Source organism: Nothobranchius furzeri, chromosome 7 (genome assembly GCF_043380555.1).
Source record: "Nothobranchius furzeri strain GRZ-AD chromosome 7, NfurGRZ-RIMD1, whole genome shotgun sequence".
Taxonomy (NCBI): domain Eukaryota; kingdom Metazoa; phylum Chordata; class Actinopteri; order Cyprinodontiformes; family Nothobranchiidae; genus Nothobranchius; species Nothobranchius furzeri.
The window spans coordinates 24,681,226-24,701,197 of record NC_091747.1 but is presented as its reverse complement, the minus strand read 5'-3'; the positions used below and the strand labels follow the sequence as shown (position 1 = coordinate 24,701,197).

At 43.3% G+C, this 19,972-nt stretch overlaps 2 protein-coding genes across 3 annotated transcripts; both read left to right on the top strand.

The window, feature by feature from the left end:
- The first annotated feature begins 6,739 nt into the window (after positions 1 to 6,739).
- cops8 (COP9 signalosome subunit 8) lies at positions 6,740 to 19,722 on the top strand. Of its 2 annotated transcripts, none has more exons than XM_015941983.3 (7): positions 6,740 to 6,840; positions 8,240 to 8,310; positions 9,312 to 9,360; positions 9,799 to 9,931; positions 17,490 to 17,597; positions 17,682 to 17,744; positions 19,308 to 19,722. In XM_015941983.3, coding segments are annotated over exons 2-7 (435 nt in total). In that variant the 5' UTR covers positions 6,740 to 6,840; positions 8,240 to 8,308; the 3' UTR covers positions 19,388 to 19,722. The 2 variants fall into 2 exon arrangements, with proteins under 2 accessions (XP_015797469.3, XP_015797468.3); XM_015941982.3 differs by lacking the exon at positions 6,740 to 6,840 and adding an exon at positions 7,549 to 7,683.
- Positions 10,996 to 12,500, top strand: trim63b (tripartite motif containing 63b). The gene has a single exon (XM_054734836.2). The coding sequence runs from the start codon at positions 11,225 to 11,227 to the stop codon at positions 12,251 to 12,253; it is 1,029 nt and encodes a 342-aa protein (XP_054590811.1). The 5' UTR covers positions 10,996 to 11,224; the 3' UTR covers positions 12,254 to 12,500.
- Positions 19,723 to 19,972: the final 250 nt, after the last annotated feature.

The window sequence follows — 19,972 nt, the reverse complement described above, 5'->3', positions numbered from 1 at the left end:
CGTGTCAAATGCTGCGGATAGATCCAAAAGTACCAGAACCACATGGAAACCTGAATCTAAAGCCAGAAAAATGTCATTAAACACCCGAACGTGAGCAGTTTCAGTGCTGTGTTGTTTTCTAAAACCAGACTGACAGATGTCCATTACCTGAGTTTCATTTAGATGTTTCACCAACTGTGCATAGACTATTTTCTCAAGAACCTTAGATAAAATGGTAATTTGGAAAATGGTCGTAGATTAGAGTAATCGGTGGGATCAAGGCCGTGTTTTTTCAGGATTGGTTGTAGAACAGCGTGTTTAAAGGCACGAGGAACTTCAGCCAATGTCAAGCTACTATTTATAATGCCTAGCACGCTATTGCTAATTAAAGGAAACACCTCTTTCAGGAGTCGAGGTGGGATAACATCATCTGGGGAGCCAGAGGGTTTCATGGCTGCAACAGTTTTTTCTAGATAGGGCAAAGAGATGGGCTGAAAGCTTTGAAGTTGCACATAAGAGGGGGTAAATGAGTCAGGAACATGGTTGGTTTGGTGAATCTGAGCTCTGATTACAGTAATCTTATTTAAGAAAAACTGCAGGATTTGGCTACACAAGTCATTGGACACAGAGTAAAATAGTTTTTGAACTGGGGAAAGCACTGCATTTATGGTTTTATATAACACACATTGATTATTTGAATTAGCCGTGACAATGCTAGCAAAGAATCGATTTCTCGCGCCTCTGACTGCTCTTTGGTACTGAGACCAAGCCTCTCTCATGGCCTCAAAGGATACAGTAAGCCTGTCTTTTATCCATTTACGTTCCAGTCTCCTGCAATTTTGCCTCAAGGAACGAGTTTGTTCGTTCAGCCATGGGTCGGGCTTGGATGTCTTTCGACGTGATTTTAATGGAGCGACAATATCCATAGCAGCCAGGCAGGATGAATCAAGCACACGAAGTGATCCCTCAACTACAGAAGATGAATCAGTAGAATCATAAGGAGCTGAATCCAGAGTAAGAACAGCGGCAAAATCTGCAGCAGTATTGGGTCTGATTATGCGAGAGAAGCTGGGACGGAAATATTCTATAGAGCTCCGGGAGTTGACGTCACTTCTCCTGGCATGCAACAGTTCAAATCGAAACGGCGCCATATTGGCATGCAGAAGCCGGCAGCTGGACTATTTGTTATTGTCAGAAAACTCAATCAAACGGGAAATATGGTAGATTCCTGTTGTGTCCCAGGATGCAGAACAGACACGGACGACATAAGGAATGAGCCATCTACAGGATTCCCCAAGATCCGGAGCGCCGCAAACGTTGGATCATTGTAATAAAACGCGCTAGTGACCGGGCTGAAATGAAGCTGTGGGATCCCGAGAGTAAAGGTTTTCACTTATGCAGCGACCGCTTCATATCAGGTACTTAAACCAACGTTTCCTCAACTGTGTATGGTATTTATTTTAAATGCTGTTATTACGATTCTTAGTGGGCTTCCTTAACTTATTTTGGCGTGGCTTTTTCTGTCTTATTACTCATAGCAGCAAGTAAACATCACGTAAAACATTGCCTCGTGATTCCTGCGTGCTGCCGTTTACGTGTTTTATGATGACAGCAATTAACCGGCTAAGCTGTATTTAATTTTTAAGCAATGGTTGATCAATTGTCAGATCACACATAAAAAGCACTTTGGATTGCTATTATCTGTCTCACCGAGACTACTTACGTGTAAATCTGTTATTTGTCCGTCCATCCATCCATTTTCATCCGCGTATCCGGAGTCGGGTTGCGGGGGCAGTAGCGTGACTTCCCTCTCCCCAGCCGCCGGAGCCAGCTCCTCCGGGTAAATCCCAAGGGGTTCCCCGGTCAGGTCCGGTGTTGTGCCGGTAAGAAGCCCGCTCTGACAGCTTCTGGCGTCGGAGCGGGCAGTAGAGTCGAGAGTCCCAGGCCTTCTCCCCAGCTCCTCCGGCCAGGGGAATCCCAAGGGGTTCCCCCTGGCCAGGTCCGGTGTTGTGCCGGTAAGAAGCCCGCTCCGACAGCTTCTGGCGTTTTTAAAAAGTATCCCAGGGGCACGGTAAGGGTCGGAGATGTTTAGTCTATTTAATTTCTGACTATATAAAACGATTTCTTCTGTTTTAAAGTGTGAAGTAAACTCCGACGAAGTAAAATCCAAGCGGATCCCGTTCATGTTCATGGTTACATCCGTGTTTGTTTACCTTTTTTGCATGCCAAAATGGCGTCCACTAACTGAGAGTCACGTGGGGTCCGGAGCTCTATACGAGGGGCATTTTCTAATTTCAAATTAAACAAAACTGGTGAGTGATCTGAAAAAGTCGCAGGTAAAATGCCAAGATCACAAATTTCCAGCTCATGACAGAAAACCAGGTCAAGTGTGTGTTCATGTCCATGTGTGGGCGCATTAACACGTTGGGACAAGCTGAAAGATTCAATAATATCTAGGAAATCCCTTACCAAAGGTTTGTCAAGGCAGCAGATGTGAATATTAAAATCACCAAGCAAGAGTATTTTTCCGTATCTACAGGAGATTTCAGCCAGAAAAGTTGCAAATTCGTTTAGAAAATCCTTATTGTATTGCGGTGGACAGTAAATGAGAGCACATAACAATGTAGGGGAGCGACCCAATTCAAATACGCTCATTTCAAAGGACAATGGAGTTGATTGAGGGGTAATCGGTGTGCAGATAAGATCTGATTTAAATATAGTCAAAAGACCTCCGCCCCTGCGGTGTGCTCTTGGAATGTTAATGAAGGAGCATCCATGAGGTAGCAGTTCAGCTATTGAGGCTGAATCCCCAGGGGTGATCCATGATTCAGTGGCGCATAAAACATCCAGGCTATTGTTCTGGAAGAATTCGTTCAAAATAAAAGTTTTATTTCCAACCGATCTGGCATTGATCAGCGCAAAGCAAGTCAACTGAGTATCCGATTGTAGGGAAAGTCCGTTTCTATCAGATCTCGCAACATACAGGCGGTTGGCGGGATTTCTTCCCCGCTGAATGAGCCGGCCAGAACGAGAGCGGCCGAGACGCGCGTGGGCACCCAGCTGGCGAATCATCCTCACATCCCACGCGCTCATGCAGCTCCCCGATCCGAGAGCTCCCAGCCGGCAGGACATCCTCGTTTCAGATGCATCCATGGAACATCCAGCTCCGTATGCTCCCAGCAGCAGCGAGATCGGCCCAACATGGTTGAGATGATGCTGGATCCGCCACATCACAGCCGCAGAGCAGCGCTCCGATATTGCCTCGCCGCACCGGATCCTTCGGAGCTGAACGAAGAAGCCGCCTCGTTTCCCCCGTTTCCTTCTCCACGGTCTCCGAGGCAGCGGCAGACCAACAGGCATCACAAGCCCGAAGGCTTGGCTAATATCAGTCTCCAGCGGCGTTGGGAAAGCATGGGGCCCTAAAGTTAGGTTAGCGTTAGTCTCCAGCGGCGGTGGAAAAGGGGGTCCCGCATTAGAATACTGGAGGTTGTCCATTCAAGACCGGATCGAGAGCAGGAAGTCCCGATCATACGCCAGCAGAGAATCAGCACTATATATCAAACAAACAAAAAAATAGAAAAGAAAAACAAAAAAGGTCGGGAGCCGAGCAGACACGCAGCCGACCAAGGGCGCCATCTTGCTTCGATGGCGCTTCGATGCTTCGATGGCGCCCTTCGATTAGAGGAAAACGACACTATACTTAAAATTGCATTCCTAACTTCTAAGTCATTAGATGCACTCACTGAGTCAGAACAGTTGGAGCTTACCAATCAGCAGCTCAAGTTAGATGAGATATATAAACGAAAAGCGCAAGGTGCCTTTGTTAGATCTCGTCGCAAGTGGCTTGAAGAGGGTGAGCAGAACTCTGCATATTTCTTTAGCCTAGAAAAGCAGCAATCTAGAATTAACTCCATTCAGCAATTAAGAATTGATGGAACAATCATTGATGACCCAAAGAAAATTTCTCAGTATTGCGCCAAGTTTTATAGTGATCTTTACAGCTCAAGATATTGCTCTCAGGAAGCTTCTACCTTTTTAATTCTATCCCTAATATTAATCAGATTTCTGAAGCTGACTCTGATTTTTGTGATGCCTCTATTTCACTGAAGGAAATAACTAATGCTATTAACCAGCTAAAAATAAACAAATCACCTGGAACGGATGGCTTTACTGCAGAATTTTACAAGCAATTTTCTCAGAGCCTAGCTCCGTTTTTAAAGGAAGTTTTTGCTGAGAGTGTTTTCAAAGGCTCCTTACCTCCTACATTAACTCAAGGATTAATTGCTCTCATTCCTAAACCAAAGAAAGACTGCCTCCTACTGGACAACTGGCGACCTATTTCTTTACTAAACAATGACTATAAGATATTTGCCACGATACTTGCTAAGAGGCTGAAATCTGTGCTTGACTCTATTATTGATGAAAGTCAGTCGGGGTTAATGCGTAATAGACATATCTCAAACAATGTTAGATTGATATTAGATTTATTAGATTATTCTGAGTTAGTTCATGACGATAGCTTTGTCCTTTTCCTGGACTTCTATAAGGCCTTTGACTCCCTGGAGCATGATTTTATAATGGAAGCCCTAAAAAAGTTTGGTTTTGGACAGTTCTTTTGTAAATCTGTCCAAACTTTGTACAATAATGGAAATAGTTCTATCAAATTAAGCAATGGCACATCCCCAAGGTTTGATTTAAAGCGGGGAGTACGGCAAGGGTGCCCCCTCTCTGTTTATCTGTTTCTTCTTGCTGCCCAACTCCTTAATCTGCACATTAAAAACAGTAACATTAAAGGCATTAGTATCGCTAATAATCATATTTTAATTAGTCAGTTGGCAGATGACACAGCTCTGTTTCTGGCAGATGCCTCACAGGTTTCAGTTGCACTTAACTTTATTTGTTGTTTTTCCAAAGCTTCTGGCCTCATCCTTAATCTGAACAAATGTGAATTGCTTCCAGTGCATAATTGCTCTGCTCCTGTAATCTGTAATATTCCTGTAAAAGTCTCAGTCACTTATCTCGGCTTTCATAACACTAAAGATAGAGAAGCCAGAGGGAAGTTAAACTTTCTTCCCCTCATTGAAAAAACTCAGAAGGTTTTCAACCGGTGGACGCAAAGAGATCTTTCTCTAAAAGGCAGAGTTCTGATCACCAAAGCGGAAGGCATTTCTCGTTTAACATATGCTGCTCAATCGTTACACGTAGATAACTCCTTCTGTAAATCTATAGACAAGATGTTATTTAATTTTCTCTGGAAAGGAAAAACTCATTACATCCGTAAGTCTGTAGTTTTAAATTCATACAACAGAGGGGGCTTAAATTTTATAGACTTTAGCTCCCTCAATAATACATTTAAAATAAATTGGATCAAGCAATAGCTCAAAAACCCTACTTCCATATGGAATTTCATTCCTCATCATGTCTTTTCACAATTAGGTGGCCTAAATTTTATTCTGCTCTGTAATTACAAAATGCAGAAAATTCCAATTAAACTCTCCAACTTTCACCAACAGGTTTTTTTTAGCGTGGACAATGCTTTACAAGCACAACTTCTCTCCACAGAGATGTTATATCTGGAACAACTATAATGTTGTCTATAAGAACAAGTCTCTTTTTTATGAAAAATGGTTCAACACAGGTATTATACTAGTCAGTCAGCTCTTTAATGAGAATGGACTGCTATATAGTTATTCAGAATTTCTTGCCAAATATAAAATTCCAATAAGCCCAAAAGAAATTTCTATAGTATTTGATGCTGTGCCCTCAGGTCTTCGTATGTTATTTAAGACTGCTCGTGTCTGTCCTCCGTTATCAGCATCACCTTCGGATCTAACTCTGCTTCGACTAGGCAAAGTCTGTTTTTCTACCTATAAAACATCGAACTCCAAAATAAGATCTTTATTTCAGGCTGACTTGGTCTCTATTTCACCTGCAACTGTCTATTGGGACAGGTTTGGACATAACGTAGACTGGGGAAAAGTCTGGTCCCTACCACAGAAGTTTCTTTTGACTAACAAAATTAAAGAAATCTCTTTTAAGATTCTACACAGGTTTTACCCCACGAAGGTATGTTTGAGTAGGTTTAAGAAGGATATTGATGTAAAGTGTTCATTTTGCAACTTACACTCTGAAACTACTTCACATTTATTCTGGACGTGCGAATTTACTTACAAGTTTTGGAAAGACGTCAATTCATTCTTAACTCACAACATTCTTCCTGATTTCTCCCTGTACTATAAAAATGTCATTTTTGGTTGTTTTGGAGGCAGTGGTAAAGATAACGATGCACTCTTTCTGATAAACTTGATTTTATTTGTTGCTAAGTTCCATATCCATAAATCTAAACTCTGTAATAAAAAACCCTTTTTTCCTGTGCTAAGAGCAGAACTGGAACAGTATATATCCACCAGTTCTTGTGTACAGAACAAAAAAGCAGTTAAAACTCTGAATACTTGTACGCTGTTTAATGTACTTGTTTAATTACTCTTGTGTTTACTTCATTTCTGTTTATGTATTTTGGTTATTTTCCTTTTACTCTCTTGTGTATGTATTACATCTTTTTGTATTATTTTCCATATTTGTATGTCTGACTGTTTGATTGAAGGATTTAAATTAAAAAAAAATAATAAAAAAAAGACTCGGGTTTGGATCTAACTTCCGCGTTTATTGCTCGGACTGTATCGCAAGATCTCGAAAATCCCGCGCATGCTTGTTTGCCCCCCTCAGGTCTCCGCACCTGAGCGGAGCCGTTGTAGAGCGGGTACCAGTTGAGTTCGGAAGCGAGCGGCTGCGGAAGGCGGGGGCGGACCGGAGCGGAGCGGAGGTAGTGGAATTTGGGGGTTGGAGATACTAGTACATAAGGTAATTCTCAAAATCTCTTCCCACCCCATCCAATAATCAATTCTTGGACCTAAACCATGAATAACTTTCCAAACCTGGATGTAGACATCTCCATATATCAGTTAAATTGTTTTCTGTCATACAGCTTTTAACAACATCAAACACTCTAAGTTCTGATATCACATTTGTTATACTGCCCATGAGTATCTTATTTTGTCCATCATTGTCATATCCATAAATGTTATAATAAGAAACAGACTTTCTACCTTCAAAACCACTGCAAGCCGGTGACCATCTCCATCATCTCTATGTGTTAAAACTTCTCTGGGGCACTTATTCAAACATATTGCCACGCCAACTGAACGATTGGAGCCATGGCTAAAAAAAGATCTTGTCTCCCCATTGATTAGTTCAAAAAGCTTCTTCCACATCAGCCGAATGAGTCTCTTGCAAAAGTAAACATTGAGATCTTTGGCCTTTACAAAAAAAAGTGCTTTTCTTTCTACACTGTCTTTCAGCCCCCCCCAAGATGCAGAATCAGTCACTGACAAGTGACAACAAACTTCATGAGAGGCAGAAGACACAGCTTTAGGCAAATAGCTGCTTTTATACAACAACAGCAACCTAATAACAACAACAACAACAATAATAATAATAATAATAGTAATAATAATAATAATAATAATAATATCATGTTCTTTGTTTCCCTTCCGTGCCGCTGGGGGGCGCCAGCGTGCCGAGCCGTTATCTTTAATCCGCTTTTAAGCTCACCGGAAGCCCGTCAGCATCATCATGCCTGCTGCTGTAACTATGGAGGAACAGTTTGATAAATTATTAGAGCAGTCTGAAGCTCAGGAGCTGGAGGTAAACGGATAAACATTTTATTTCCGCGTGGATCTTTATTATGTGACACAGTCCTTGTTTGTCACGGAGTTGTTGTGATGTTTTAATCCGTTAGCGGAGCAGCTGAGAAAGTGAAGGATGCCTTGGCATCCGAAGACAGTGAGACTATTAACGCAGACACGGTAGCTCTGATTATACCACGTTTAAATAAATGTCTCTACAGGAGGAACTGAGAGTTAATTCAGAGTTTTACTCCGTTAGCTTGTTTAGTAGCTTGTCAGAGTTAGCCTGACGAGCTACTGCTCAGATTTATCAGGTTTGTTTTTGTTGGCCTGTCATCGACTCTACTAAACTAACTGCCTTTAGGCTAGCAGGTTAACTTTAACGGGAGCTTCTTTAACGGCAGCTGTCCTGTCCCCGTGTCCCGTCCTGTTAGCGGAAGCTAACGACAACCCCTTTGCTGAAAGTCTGCGCTAAAACTAAGTACCGGAAAACAAACGTTCCTTCTCTTTAAGTGACGCTGATAATAAGTTTAGTAGAGTTTTATCTGTCAACGTGCCTGCATTATTCCCACCAGGCTCCAGGGGGCGTCGCGACACCGCAGGTGTACGCGCAGCTGCTGGCTCTGTACCTGCTCAACAACGACATGTAAGTCCGTCTGTGGGTTTCTTCAGAGGATGGATTCGATCTAAAGGGATGTCTTTTATTTAAACATCAGCTTATCTGCTGCAGATGGATGAATGTGGGTGAAAATTAAATGGATTTTATTATAATGACTAAAATAAGGGAAATTTCTTGACCCTTCGAGGGTCAAGTTGTGTTTTGTTGGATCAGAGCTTGTCGGCGGCAGAGAGGAGTGAGATGTGATCTGCTGTAGTGTTGAAGGATTGGATTTACTAGTCCAATCAGGTCCCAATCCACACCTGTGGTCATGAGATATAAGATCCTGGACACAAACAGCCCAAATCAGCATCCTGCACAAGCTTTGAGCCTTAGAGGTGAGCTGAGGGAGCTACAAGTAGAGCTGCTGCAGCTCCTCATCAACGGATGATGAGGTGGATTAATGATCACGTCTCTGTGGAGGGTTTCCAAACACTGTGAGGCCAACCCAGAACTGTCTGGAGGAACTTCATCTGTGGACCGATAGCACCTTAGGATCCCCTGGGTTAGGTGGAGGGTGTCACTGGGGTGAGGGAGGTCTGCACCCCCACCTCCCTTTATCCTTTTCTCTGAGCAAAAATTAATTCATGCATTTTATCCAATAAACTATTTTAACTCTTAACAGAATTGTTCAACCTTAGGAGTGAATATGTAAAAAACACATTTTTAAGTGTGAAATAGCATTTTTTGTTTACTTTCTCAGTAAAATATTAAACATGAAAGTAATTAAATGTTGATATTTGTTTTTAGTATAAAAGTATCAGTAAATGGCTCTGGAGGCAGAAGAGCATCTGACTCCCCAGTTGTTTACTAGTTTCTGATTCTGTCATCAGGATCTGGGTCAGTCTTTCTGCTGTTGCTGGATTTTGTCACATTTATGAGCGGAGATGTGATCCCAGGTTCATGTCGGGCAGATTTCTGATCTTTTCTGTTGTTGAAAATGTTTGCTGGTGTTTGTGGACTCACCTGAGCTGATTATGGTCCAACAGGAACAACGGCCGGTATCTCTGGAAGAGGATACCCCAGGCGATAAAATCTGTGAGTTGGTGTTTTAAACACATCTCTGCTTCCCACTGAAACATTTTAAAACCTCCTGCTTTAAATTTGTGTTTCACATTAATGTCAGATTTTAATTCTCCTACATGGCGTGTCCGTAAAGTTTCCTGCTCTTTCAGCAACCGATACTCCAGATTATTACACATTTCACTTCAGTATAATCCAACAGATTCACCAGCTGATGGTATTTTCTGCTGAATCCATTTTATTTGTAGTGATGCTGAAATGCAAACAGTGTTTTTTTGTTTGGATCAGTTTCTGACTCTGATCTGCACAGAAAACTCGAACACAGAAGGACTTGAGCTGCCACTGTTGCAGAAACTAAAGTATGCAGGAGGTGGGAGCTCTCCCAGCGGCCTGAGAGCGTCTGCCCCATCGACTGAAGCCTTCTGAGATGCTTTTCTGTCTTGCTGCTCGCAGGCTAACCCTGAGCTAGCAGCCATTTGGGCTGTCGGCCAGCACATTTGGCAGAGAGATTTTCCAGGAATCTACACGGCCATCGCAGCTCACCAGTGGTCGGAGAACATTCTTCCAGTCATGGAGGCCCTTCGAGGTAACTGACGTGTTGTAAACATTTCAGATTTATATCTGGGAACATCACGCCTCACCTCTGCTCTGATCTCCTCCTCCAACATTTAAAGATTCCCCCTCCGATCATTTGATTTGCCTCCTTCTCACAGTCGTGTGACGGTTGTGCAAGAGATAAGAATAACTTCTCCTGATGTTGATCTGCTGATGAACTCTGTCATAAACAGTTTGGTAACTCCTGATGGCACCTGCTGGATGATGTAACCCAGATGCCACTTTATTCCTCCTTTAATTCATTCTGATATCATTTATTCCCTTTTAATTTATCCTCATAAACACTTTTAATTTAGATTTTCAAAACTATTAAAACTTGTTCTTTTCCCTTTTTTCATAATTAACATTATTGTTGTGTATTTTACCCACATTTATTGTTTACTTTTTTCCTAAATAAGCTTCAAAGATGTCTCCTGAACTATATCAGCATCTAATCACAGTTAAAACCTAAATAATGAATCATTTCAAGTTTCTTATTTTAATTCTGCTTCGTTTTTTAATCTCATTAGAATATTTTGTGATTAAACATCAGATGAGCTAAATTAATGCATTCATAAATAATTAAAAAAACTGGAAACAGTAAAAACAGATTTGATTTGTTTTATCAACCACAGGAAATCGACGTAGATGACACAAACCGTTATCGTCGAGCAGCTCAGATTTTTCACTTTTCTCGATAAAAAGTCACAAATAAATAAATACAGGAAGATGAATAATATTTACATGAGAAAACAACAGGTCAGAATGTCCTAAAAGCTTTTTCTAGGAACAAAAACTAAAACAGACACGAGAGCCGGACGATGAAACGATGTTGTGAAAAAACACGATGTTGATGCTCGCTTGTTTACCGGCGGGGCTGACTTCCCTCCCTCAGAACCGATCACATGCACCCTGTTTGTCTCAGATCCATCCACCATTTCAGTCTCCGTTGGACGGAACGCAGTGCGGTGCCCACTGGGACATGTGACATCCAGGGAGGAGGGGGTCATTTCTGTGAAAAGGTCCCAAGCCGGACAAGCAGGCAGGAATGTTTGCTCCCGCTGGTGGAAACGGATCAGGTGTCACCAGCTGTGAGGACTGGTATAAAGGACGGAGTGCTGAGCTCTCCTCCAGAATAGACACCAACATTCTACAGCTGACTTCACTTTGAGGACAACGTCTTCCAGTCTGCTCTACGGGTTTTTGAAGCGATTTGTCTTCAAGTTTCTCTCTCTGAGACTTTGGAAACTTTTTAGTCAAGTTTAAGGACAGAGACTGTTGCACTATGGACGTCCAGAGGTCTGGGTCTTTGGTTCGACCCCCCAGCCCCATGGACAGCCTGGAGAAGCAGCTGAGCTGTCCCATCTGCCTGGACATGTTCACCAAGCCGGTGGTGATCCTGCCCTGCCAGCACAACCTGTGCCGTAGCTGCGCCAGCGACCTCTACGACTCGCGCAACCCGTACCGATTCTCCGGTGGCGTCTTCCGCTGTCCCACCTGCCGCTTCGAGGTCGTCCTCGACCGACATGGCGTTCACGGCCTCCAGCGCAACCTGTTGGTGGAAAACATTATAGACCTCTATAAGCAGCAGCAGGAAGGTAAAAACGACAGCACAGAAACGCTGAAGCCTAAAGAATGCAAAGAGCCCATGTGCCAAGAGCACGACGACGAGAGAATCAACATCTACTGTGTGACCTGCCAGGTTCCCACCTGCTCCATGTGCAAAGTGTTTGGCCAGCATAAAGACTGCGAGGTGGCGCCACTACCGAACATCTACCAAACCCAGAAAAGTGAACTGAGCAATGCCATCGATAACCTGGTATCCAGCAACAGCCGTCTGCAGGCCCTGCTCAGCCAGATGGAAGACACCTGCCGTGTCGTCCAGGAGAATGCTCAGCGGGCTAAACAAGGGCTAGCTGAGCGCTTTGACCTCCTGTACGCCATCCTGGAAGAGCGCAAGGGCATTCTACTGGAGCAGATTGGAAAAGAGCAGGATGAGAAGGTGGCGGCGCTGCGAGCTCTGGCCCAGCGATACGGTGAGCGGCTGCAGGCGAGCACAGAGCTGACGGATACGGCCGTAAGGGCTTTGGAGCAGAGCGGAGCCGCAGAATTCCTGTTGGCGTCCAAAGGCCTCATCACAAAGACCAAAGACGCTGCCAAGGCTTCGCTGGGCGAAGAGAGGCCCGAGCCAGGCTTCGAGAAGATGGACCACTTCACCTTGTCAACAGAACACGTGGAAGCGGTCCTAGCAAAGATGGACTTTGGTGCTGGTGATGATGAAGAGTTTGAGGATGCAGAGGAAGAAGAGGAGTAAGACGTGGTTAGAAACAGGCTTTAGACGATGTTTCGTTGGTGTTCATCAGAAGGACTCTGCTGGATTCTATCAGTGCAATATTTATTATTGTTTTGTTAACTTTTTTATACTTTTGTATCTCAAAGCCAGTTTAATGGAAGGAGTTTAGCGTTCTAACATTTTGTTCTTTGTCACGTTCTGTTGATGTAACCATAACCTGATCTGTATTTACTGATACTTGAAATAAAGTTGCATGATTTGTTCCCCAGTTTGCATCACTGTTTACTTCATTTCCAACATGGTTCCGCTGGGACTCTTAACAGAAGCTGCTGTTAGGATCTTCTTTAACGTGCTTCCCCTGAAACGTGACCTGGCTCTCGTTTCTGGATTTTTAAAAAGCGCCCGTGCTCTTCGCTCTGCTTTGCCTTTGCTGGTGAGAAGTCAGAGCTATTTTTAAGAGGTGAGAGCGAACCAGGAATAGAGCGTGCAGGAAGACAGGACAGGTCCTGTTTCTGCTCCATAAACGCCCACTCATGGATATCTTGCTCAGCACCTCCGACCCAACGTTGAAGTGTCAGAGAGGCTGCGCTAAGAAAAGGACCGACCAGCTGTCAGACGATCCATCTCCACTCAGCCAAAAGGCCGGGGAGGTAAAAATATTCCCCAGGCCTCAAAATCCCCTGAAAGTGACCTCCTCCTCAGGGTCAGGCCCTGGTGGAGAGAGAGTCCATGGTCCGGTCTTACCGGGTCAGTCCTCCACCAGCGCACTGACAGCTGGGATCAGCTGTTTCTGCTGCAGTGCACTATGGGTAAGGGGAAGGATCAAAGATTAGAGGAAAGTAAGGGGGGGGGGGTGGGGGGGTGGGGGGGGGGCTCCTTATTTTGAGTCTGATGGATTTTAATTAGACAGAATTTCTCCCATTCATCCCAGTATTTTTTATATGTATCCCTGGATAATCTTAATGAAAATGTAATACGTTCCATGTTTTGGATGTGTTGGACTATTTTCTTCCAGTCCCGTGTGGTACGCCCAGTCTTATTTAACCACTTACGGGTAATAGGTTTCTTGCAGGCTGCTTGTAGTATCTGTAAGAGGTATCTGTCTTTTTCCAACATCTGATGGGATATTCCCCTGGTAAAAAACGTCAAAACCCTCTGACAGTTTAAGATTTACAACCCGTTTGATTTCGGCAATCACCTCTTTCCAAAATGCAGTTATCCTTGGACATGCCCAGAAGATGTGAAAGTGGTCTACTGGAGATTAGCCACATTCTCTCCTGCATCTCCCGAGTGAAGTATTTTTGCTTTGGAGTTCCTTTATTTTAGGAGTAATGAAAAATCTCATAGTATTCCTCCAGGAAAATTCCCTCCATTCCTCTGAACAGGTAGTAGTTCTAACAGTGTTGCATATGTTAGACCAGTCAGCGTCTGACAGTGTTAAGTTAGCATCTGTTTCCCATTTGAGTTTGATATATGTTGTAGAATTTCTTTTTTCCATCATTAAAATAGAGAAAACTGTTGAAATTTGTTTTCGGTTAAGATTTCCTTTACCTGTTTCGATAAAAGTTTTGACGAGAAGATGAATTTCATTGATTTTCAAGTTATGTTCATAATAATGTCTAATTTGGAGGTATCTAATAAAAGTCTAATTTCTCTAAATTATAGTTTGTTACCATCTGTTGAAAGCTATTTAACCCTCGATCTGTTGTTATTTTCCAATAGGCTGTGACGCCCTGCTCAGCCCACAATTTAAATCTTGAATCTAATTTTGTGGGTAGAAAATTTGAGTCATAAGCTGGACAACGTAATATTTTTGTGTCTGTCTCAATTTTGCCATTTTTAAATTTTTTCAGCCAGATGGTGAGTGGCACTTTTATCAGATTTGGATTCTTATTCATTAATGACTGTATTATTAATCTGTCACCTGCCATGGCAGACAGAGGAAGGTGTGTTTCTTTTTGAACTATGTCTTTCCATTTAGCATCATTGTTTGGATCACAACAAGCTAGAAAAGTTTTCAGCTGAGCAGCTTCGTAATAACTTTCTAAGGATGACTGCTAGTCCGCCTTTATTTTTGGGCAGCTTCGAGGTTTCCGCTCTGGTCCTTGGTCTCAGTTTTCCCCAAATAAATTTCAGAATCATTCTATTCCATTTTGCAAATTGGACAGGGGGGATTTCTACTGGTAGTGCTAAAAATAGAAAGAGTAGTTTTGGTAATATTGTCATTTTTATTAGGTCAATCCTATGGTACATGTTTAATGGTAACAGTTGCCATCTGGATAAACTAGCTTCAATGCTGTCTATCATGGGGGGGGGGGGGGGGGGGGATTAAATCCCAATGTATTTTATAACTTTATTGTTCCAATTGCCCTTAAAAAGTTTAAAAATGTGTTTATGTGGTTTATAATTAAAGGTTAAGATCTGTGCTTTATGGAGGTTTAATTTATAGCCTGAGTGACTGCCAAACATCTTGAGTGTTTGTATTAGAGCTGGTATGCTCTGGTCTGGGATTGCATTTAAACAAATTTTATATTGTCGTTCAGGATGGATACCCCTGCAATTTCCTCACAGTCTCGAATGGACTGTGCGAGGGGTTCAGTGTATAGTGCAAACAGGGCCGGACTTAAGGGACATCCTTGTCTGCATCCTCTTTCCAAAGGGAAGGGCTTGGATTGGTCTCCGTTTATCTTTATCCTAGCTACCGGTGAGTTATATACATTTTTGAGGCAGCCCATTATTTGATTATTAAATCCAAATCTCTTGAGTACATCGAATAGAAATTCCCATCCAACTGAATCGAAGGCCTTTTCTGCCTTAGTATTTTTTATGTAATGAATATTTTGAAAGGCTCTTTTCACGTTGTCGTGGGTTTGTCTACTTTTAAGAAAGCCTGTTTGATCCGTATCTATGAGCCGAGGTAAGATATTTTCTAGATGTTTAGATAAGAACGAAGCAAATATTTTATAATCTAAATTTAATATAGAGATGGGACGATACGAGCTGCATTCTGACTTTTCCTTCCCCTGTTTAAATATCACTGATATCAGGGCGTATTTCCAGGATGCCGGAGGCGTTCCTCCCTCTGGTACGTGGTTGAAGCATTGACATAATAAAGGTGTTAAAACCTGTCCGAAGGATATGTACCACTCGGAAGTGGGAGCTGATCGGTGGATTCCAGTATCCCTCTTCTTTCCATGTCTGCTGTAGCATCGAGTATGTCCTTGTAGGTTACTGGGCCTGATGCATAGTAGACTCGCAGACGCACCGGGTAGAGGATCTGATTACGCACGTCTTCTTCCATGCCTTCCTCTTCGCCAGCACCTCTGTTGTATGGTCTTGTTCAAAAAAGATTATTTTCTCATTGTGCTCGATCTCTTTTTTTCCCCATGCTGTGCGTAGTACCATTTCTTTAGTTTTATACTCCAGAAAGCAAACGATAATGGATCTTGGGTTGCGTCGGGGGAGGTTGTGGTCCCAGGGATCAGTGACATCGCTGTATCCCCAAGTGTGTATCTCACAGTCCCAACGCTGTTTTTATGAAGGAGTTGATGAAGGCGGAGATGTTTGTTCCTTCTGCCCCCTCCAGCACGCAATGTATCCGAATATTGTTTCTGCGCGACCTCGCCTCTAGGTCCGAGATTTTAATCTGGAGTAGTTCTTGGGTATCTAATGCTTGAGTGAGGATTTCGTGGAGATCCACACAAAATTCCTCTGTTTCGGTTGTTCTCATCTCTGCCTCCTCCACTCTTTGAGACATTTCCTTTAAGTCGGTTGATATCATGTTTAGTTTTCCATTCATTTCTTCCTTAAGTTCTGTTTTGTCAGTCTTTTTTCAGTAACCCTGATACGGCGCCGACTTCTTTTTGGACGTCTGCCCGTGTTTCTTTGACTTCAACAATAATGCTCGCTCTAATAGCATCCATGCTTTCGGATTTGGTTAGCTTACTGTCGTTAGCCTTGTCTGGTTCACCTTTTCCCGATGGAGAGGCTTGTTTATGCATCTTGTTTTGCATGTTTCCTCTTGCCTTTCTTTTAGCTCCCCCTTCCATACTATGGTTTGCCCATCCAAAATGGTAATTGTTGGGGGAGTGTTGAACCCTGCTCGGAGCCGAAGGATTACACAGCCTCTCGCCTCTCCGCCATACTGGAAGTTCTTCATTCACATTTCTGCCATAGTCCAACAGACTGAACCGACTCAGATACGTACAAAAGTCTGAGTCGTGAGCAAAACGGTTAATCGGCATAATCTTTCTGCTGCTTTTGGAGCAAACATGGAGGACAGGAACCACTTGGACATCAGGGTTAAAATTCCTAACAAACGTTCTGGCCTTCCCCTGCACAGCTGTCTCTCCTCATCCCAAATGTTATTGTTACCGCCGCTAACCGCTTCAGCAGACTGTTGGTACACAATCAGCAGTTGCTAGGTTATAAAGCCTGAGAGGACACAACCCTGAGGCGTTTATGTGATAGCTGCTGGAGCAGCAGCCAGTACACGTCAACATGTGTTGGTGTGAGACCCCATCACTCCCTGTAATCTCACCGTCTGACAGATAAACGGGTCGGTTTGCAGGTTGCTGCCCGATAAGGCCGTTTGTTCTGCCTGAACAGGATTTATTTAGAACCTGGGTTTGTGTGAAGTTCATCACGGTCACTCGCTGCAGTCCGAAACCCTGGAGATGCAGCTCCGATGGGAACGTCGGCTCGGCTTTTGGATACTCACGTTAGAGGAGGAGATGCTCAACTTTCGTAACTAATTTATTCACTTAAATAATTCAGGAGGAACCCGCTGTGAATAATGTTATTCCTGCACAGTCGGTCTCTGTTGGAGACGCAGAACTGCAAGGAAAAGGAACATTTTCCATTTGGATTCAAAGTTCATTATGATGTTTATGTTTATGTATTTAGCAGATGCTTTTGTCCAAAGCGACTTACAAGTGATAATCGGCATGTTGCCCTTGAGGCTAACAACAACAATGATGGAGAGTAAACAGGAAGATTATCTTATTGATTCTTATTTATTTGTCTAAATGAAAACAAAGTGAACCCCGATGATCGCTGCTGTCTCCTGATGAACGACTCTTCAGCAGATGTTTACACGACTGGATGTGTGAAGGACGTGTTCAGACGCTCCAGCCACCGTCTCTTCCTGTTATACATCATGCTTTGTGTTCTTTTTGCTGTTTGAACAGACCCAGAACACAGATTTACCTCATGTGTCATCCATATGCACCCCACTGACACCCGTGTTTGTCTGCAGAGAGCACACGGCAGCGGGCGTACAGCCTGGTGGCTCAGGCGTACACGTCCATTGCTGTGGAGGACTTCGCTGCCTTCGTGGGCTACTCGGTGGATGAGGCAGTAAAAGGTGAGCTCATGTTTACACCTGTGTTGTTTTAACAGTGATCCACACGTGTGTTTAATTCTGTTTACTGATGTTTTCTTTGTGAAGGAGTGTTGAGTCAAGGCTGGCAGGCAGATCCCACCACCAGGATGGTCATGCCCAAGAAGCCAGGTAGGGGGCGCTGCTGTCTTAGTCAATCTGTCTTCTTCTCCCTTGTAATCCTTGTGAGAGATTTATGGATTTTTCCCTTTAGAATGTTTAATTTTTCAGAACTTTCCAACATTTTGTCTCCTAGTTCAGATAATTTATCAAGATTTAAAAACTGTTAGAAGTTAGACGGATTCGTCCTCACTAGGGTGTAGGGAGGAGGAATTAGTCATGTACATACACAGGTTACACACACACGTGTGTGTACACATACACACGCACGCACACACACATAAACACACACACGCACACACATGTGTACACAAACACACACACGCATGCACACATACACGCACACACACACACGCACACACATGCACACACAAACACATGCGCACACACATACACATGCATGCACACACACGCACACAAACACATACACACACGCATGCACACACACATACACACGCATGCACTCACACACACATGCACACACACAGTCTCCAAGAAAATTTTGACTTTGATTTTCAGTTTCAAAATAAATTGTTATAATCAAATTTAACTCATTCACTGCCAATACTGTGTGGGCATCAGGACGAGCCCCCGCACCGTGAGAACAAACATCTCAGCTCTAAAGCTGATCTTCATCTGCATACGTCACACGTCACGTGATCAGGAAGCAGAACATCCATGTGTTAGGAGATCGTTTTGGGCCCTTGCTGTAAAAAAAGTGAGGCACGAACTGGAAAAGCTTCTGATCACAATTCAACAACGATTTATGAAAGAACGGATAACGCTCGAAACGCGCAAATTCTCCCTCATGTAACTCTGCTCCAACACACCTGATTCCAGTCGGCAGGTGATTAACAGGCTTCTGCAGAGCCTGATGAGCTGCTGCAGGTGATTCAAGCACTGAATCAGCCAACCCTGACCGAGCACGTGACCGAGCACTAAAACGTGCCGGTACTGCCCTTCGAGGCGTAGAATTGAATACCCCAGCTTTATAGTTTATAGAAAAGGTTTGTAGGTAAAACTGCTGCGAGGAATTCTGGGAAGTTTTTTACGGCTAAAGATGGAAGTTAGCGTTTGAGCTTAAAGAATTTCTTTGTTACACAGCAACCTTATTTTGTGAAAGGTTTGATGTCACAATCTCCTTCTGTGTGTGAGTAGGACTTGTGAGACCGTAGTTCTTTCACAAAAGGCATTCTGGGATTTGTAGGTTGTTGCATCTTTCCTGTTTTATTTCACTTTTTTAAAACTTTTATTTTGACATTTATTTTCCTCACAATAAGTTTTTTATTTCTCATATTTTTACAATTTTTTAAATCAGACTTTAGACATTTTTGATAGTTTGTTTAACATTTAGACTTTATTTAGATCCCAGCTGATCTCTTAGTGGCGTGTTTTTAGCGCTGCCTCTAGCGTGCTCTGTGGTTTTCTATGTGAGGTCCCTGCCTGCCCGTGTGGTACCAGACAGGTTAAACGGCTGGTTGTAACTGGAGCCTGAACATGTGGGCCGTGGCTGCAGAGTTGAAACCAAAGAGCGATGGGATGTTATCACCCCTCCACCTCCGTCTGTTCCAACAGATCCTCCTCCGGTCGCCCTGGTTCCAAACGAGCAGCAGTTGGCCAGACTCACCGACTATGTGGCCTTCCTGGAGAACTGAAGCTTCAGCTGCAGAGTTTCACCTGTTTGGTACCGAAGAAGACGGGTTTGGACGGACTCTTGGTCCATCCTGAAAGACCTGGCTCTCCCGGTGGAGAATGTTCTGGTTCACTTGGAGTTTATCGAGTCGGAGACTCGTTTTTCTCCTCTCCCTCTTGTCATGATGTGTACATTTGGGTCTGAGCTCAAAGTGTTTCTGACTGTTTTTGTTTCCAGCATAATAAACTCGTCCCTCACAAATGCTTTATTCAGGTTCAGCAGCTAAAAGTTAGCAGGAGTCCTTCCTGACCTCGTATTTAAGTTGCTGTTGATGAATAAATATTCTGCTGTTTCTAACCACTGACTGGTCGTGTCTCGCTCGGCTCAGCACGTTGACTTCACTGACACAAATGAGTCACATACAAGGCCATAAATGTGTTGGTAAGTGGATATTGGAGCTAATTATAAAACAAAATCTGATGAAGCATTGGTGTAAATACATCTGGCCACCGGCTGCTCATCACTGCCACATAGAAGGAAAATCTGTATTTTTAGTCCTCTTCAGACCGTTTGTAAGCATCGTGTCAGAGCTGGGAGAAGATGTGGT

Coding starts and splice junctions, on each gene's coding strand:
- cops8 (XM_015941982.3), top strand. CDS start 7,612: ATGCCTGCTGCTGTAACTATGGAGGAACAGTTTGATAAATTATTAGAG. Junction 8,311..9,311: donor TACCTGCTCAACAACGACAT/GTAAGTCCGTCT, acceptor ATGGTCCAACAG/GAACAACGGCCGGTATCTCT. Junction 9,361..9,798: donor TACCCCAGGCGATAAAATCT/GTGAGTTGGTGT, acceptor TGCTGCTCGCAG/GCTAACCCTGAGCTAGCAGC.
- trim63b (XM_054734836.2), top strand. CDS start 11,225: ATGGACGTCCAGAGGTCTGGGTCTTTGGTTCGACCCCCCAGCCCCATG.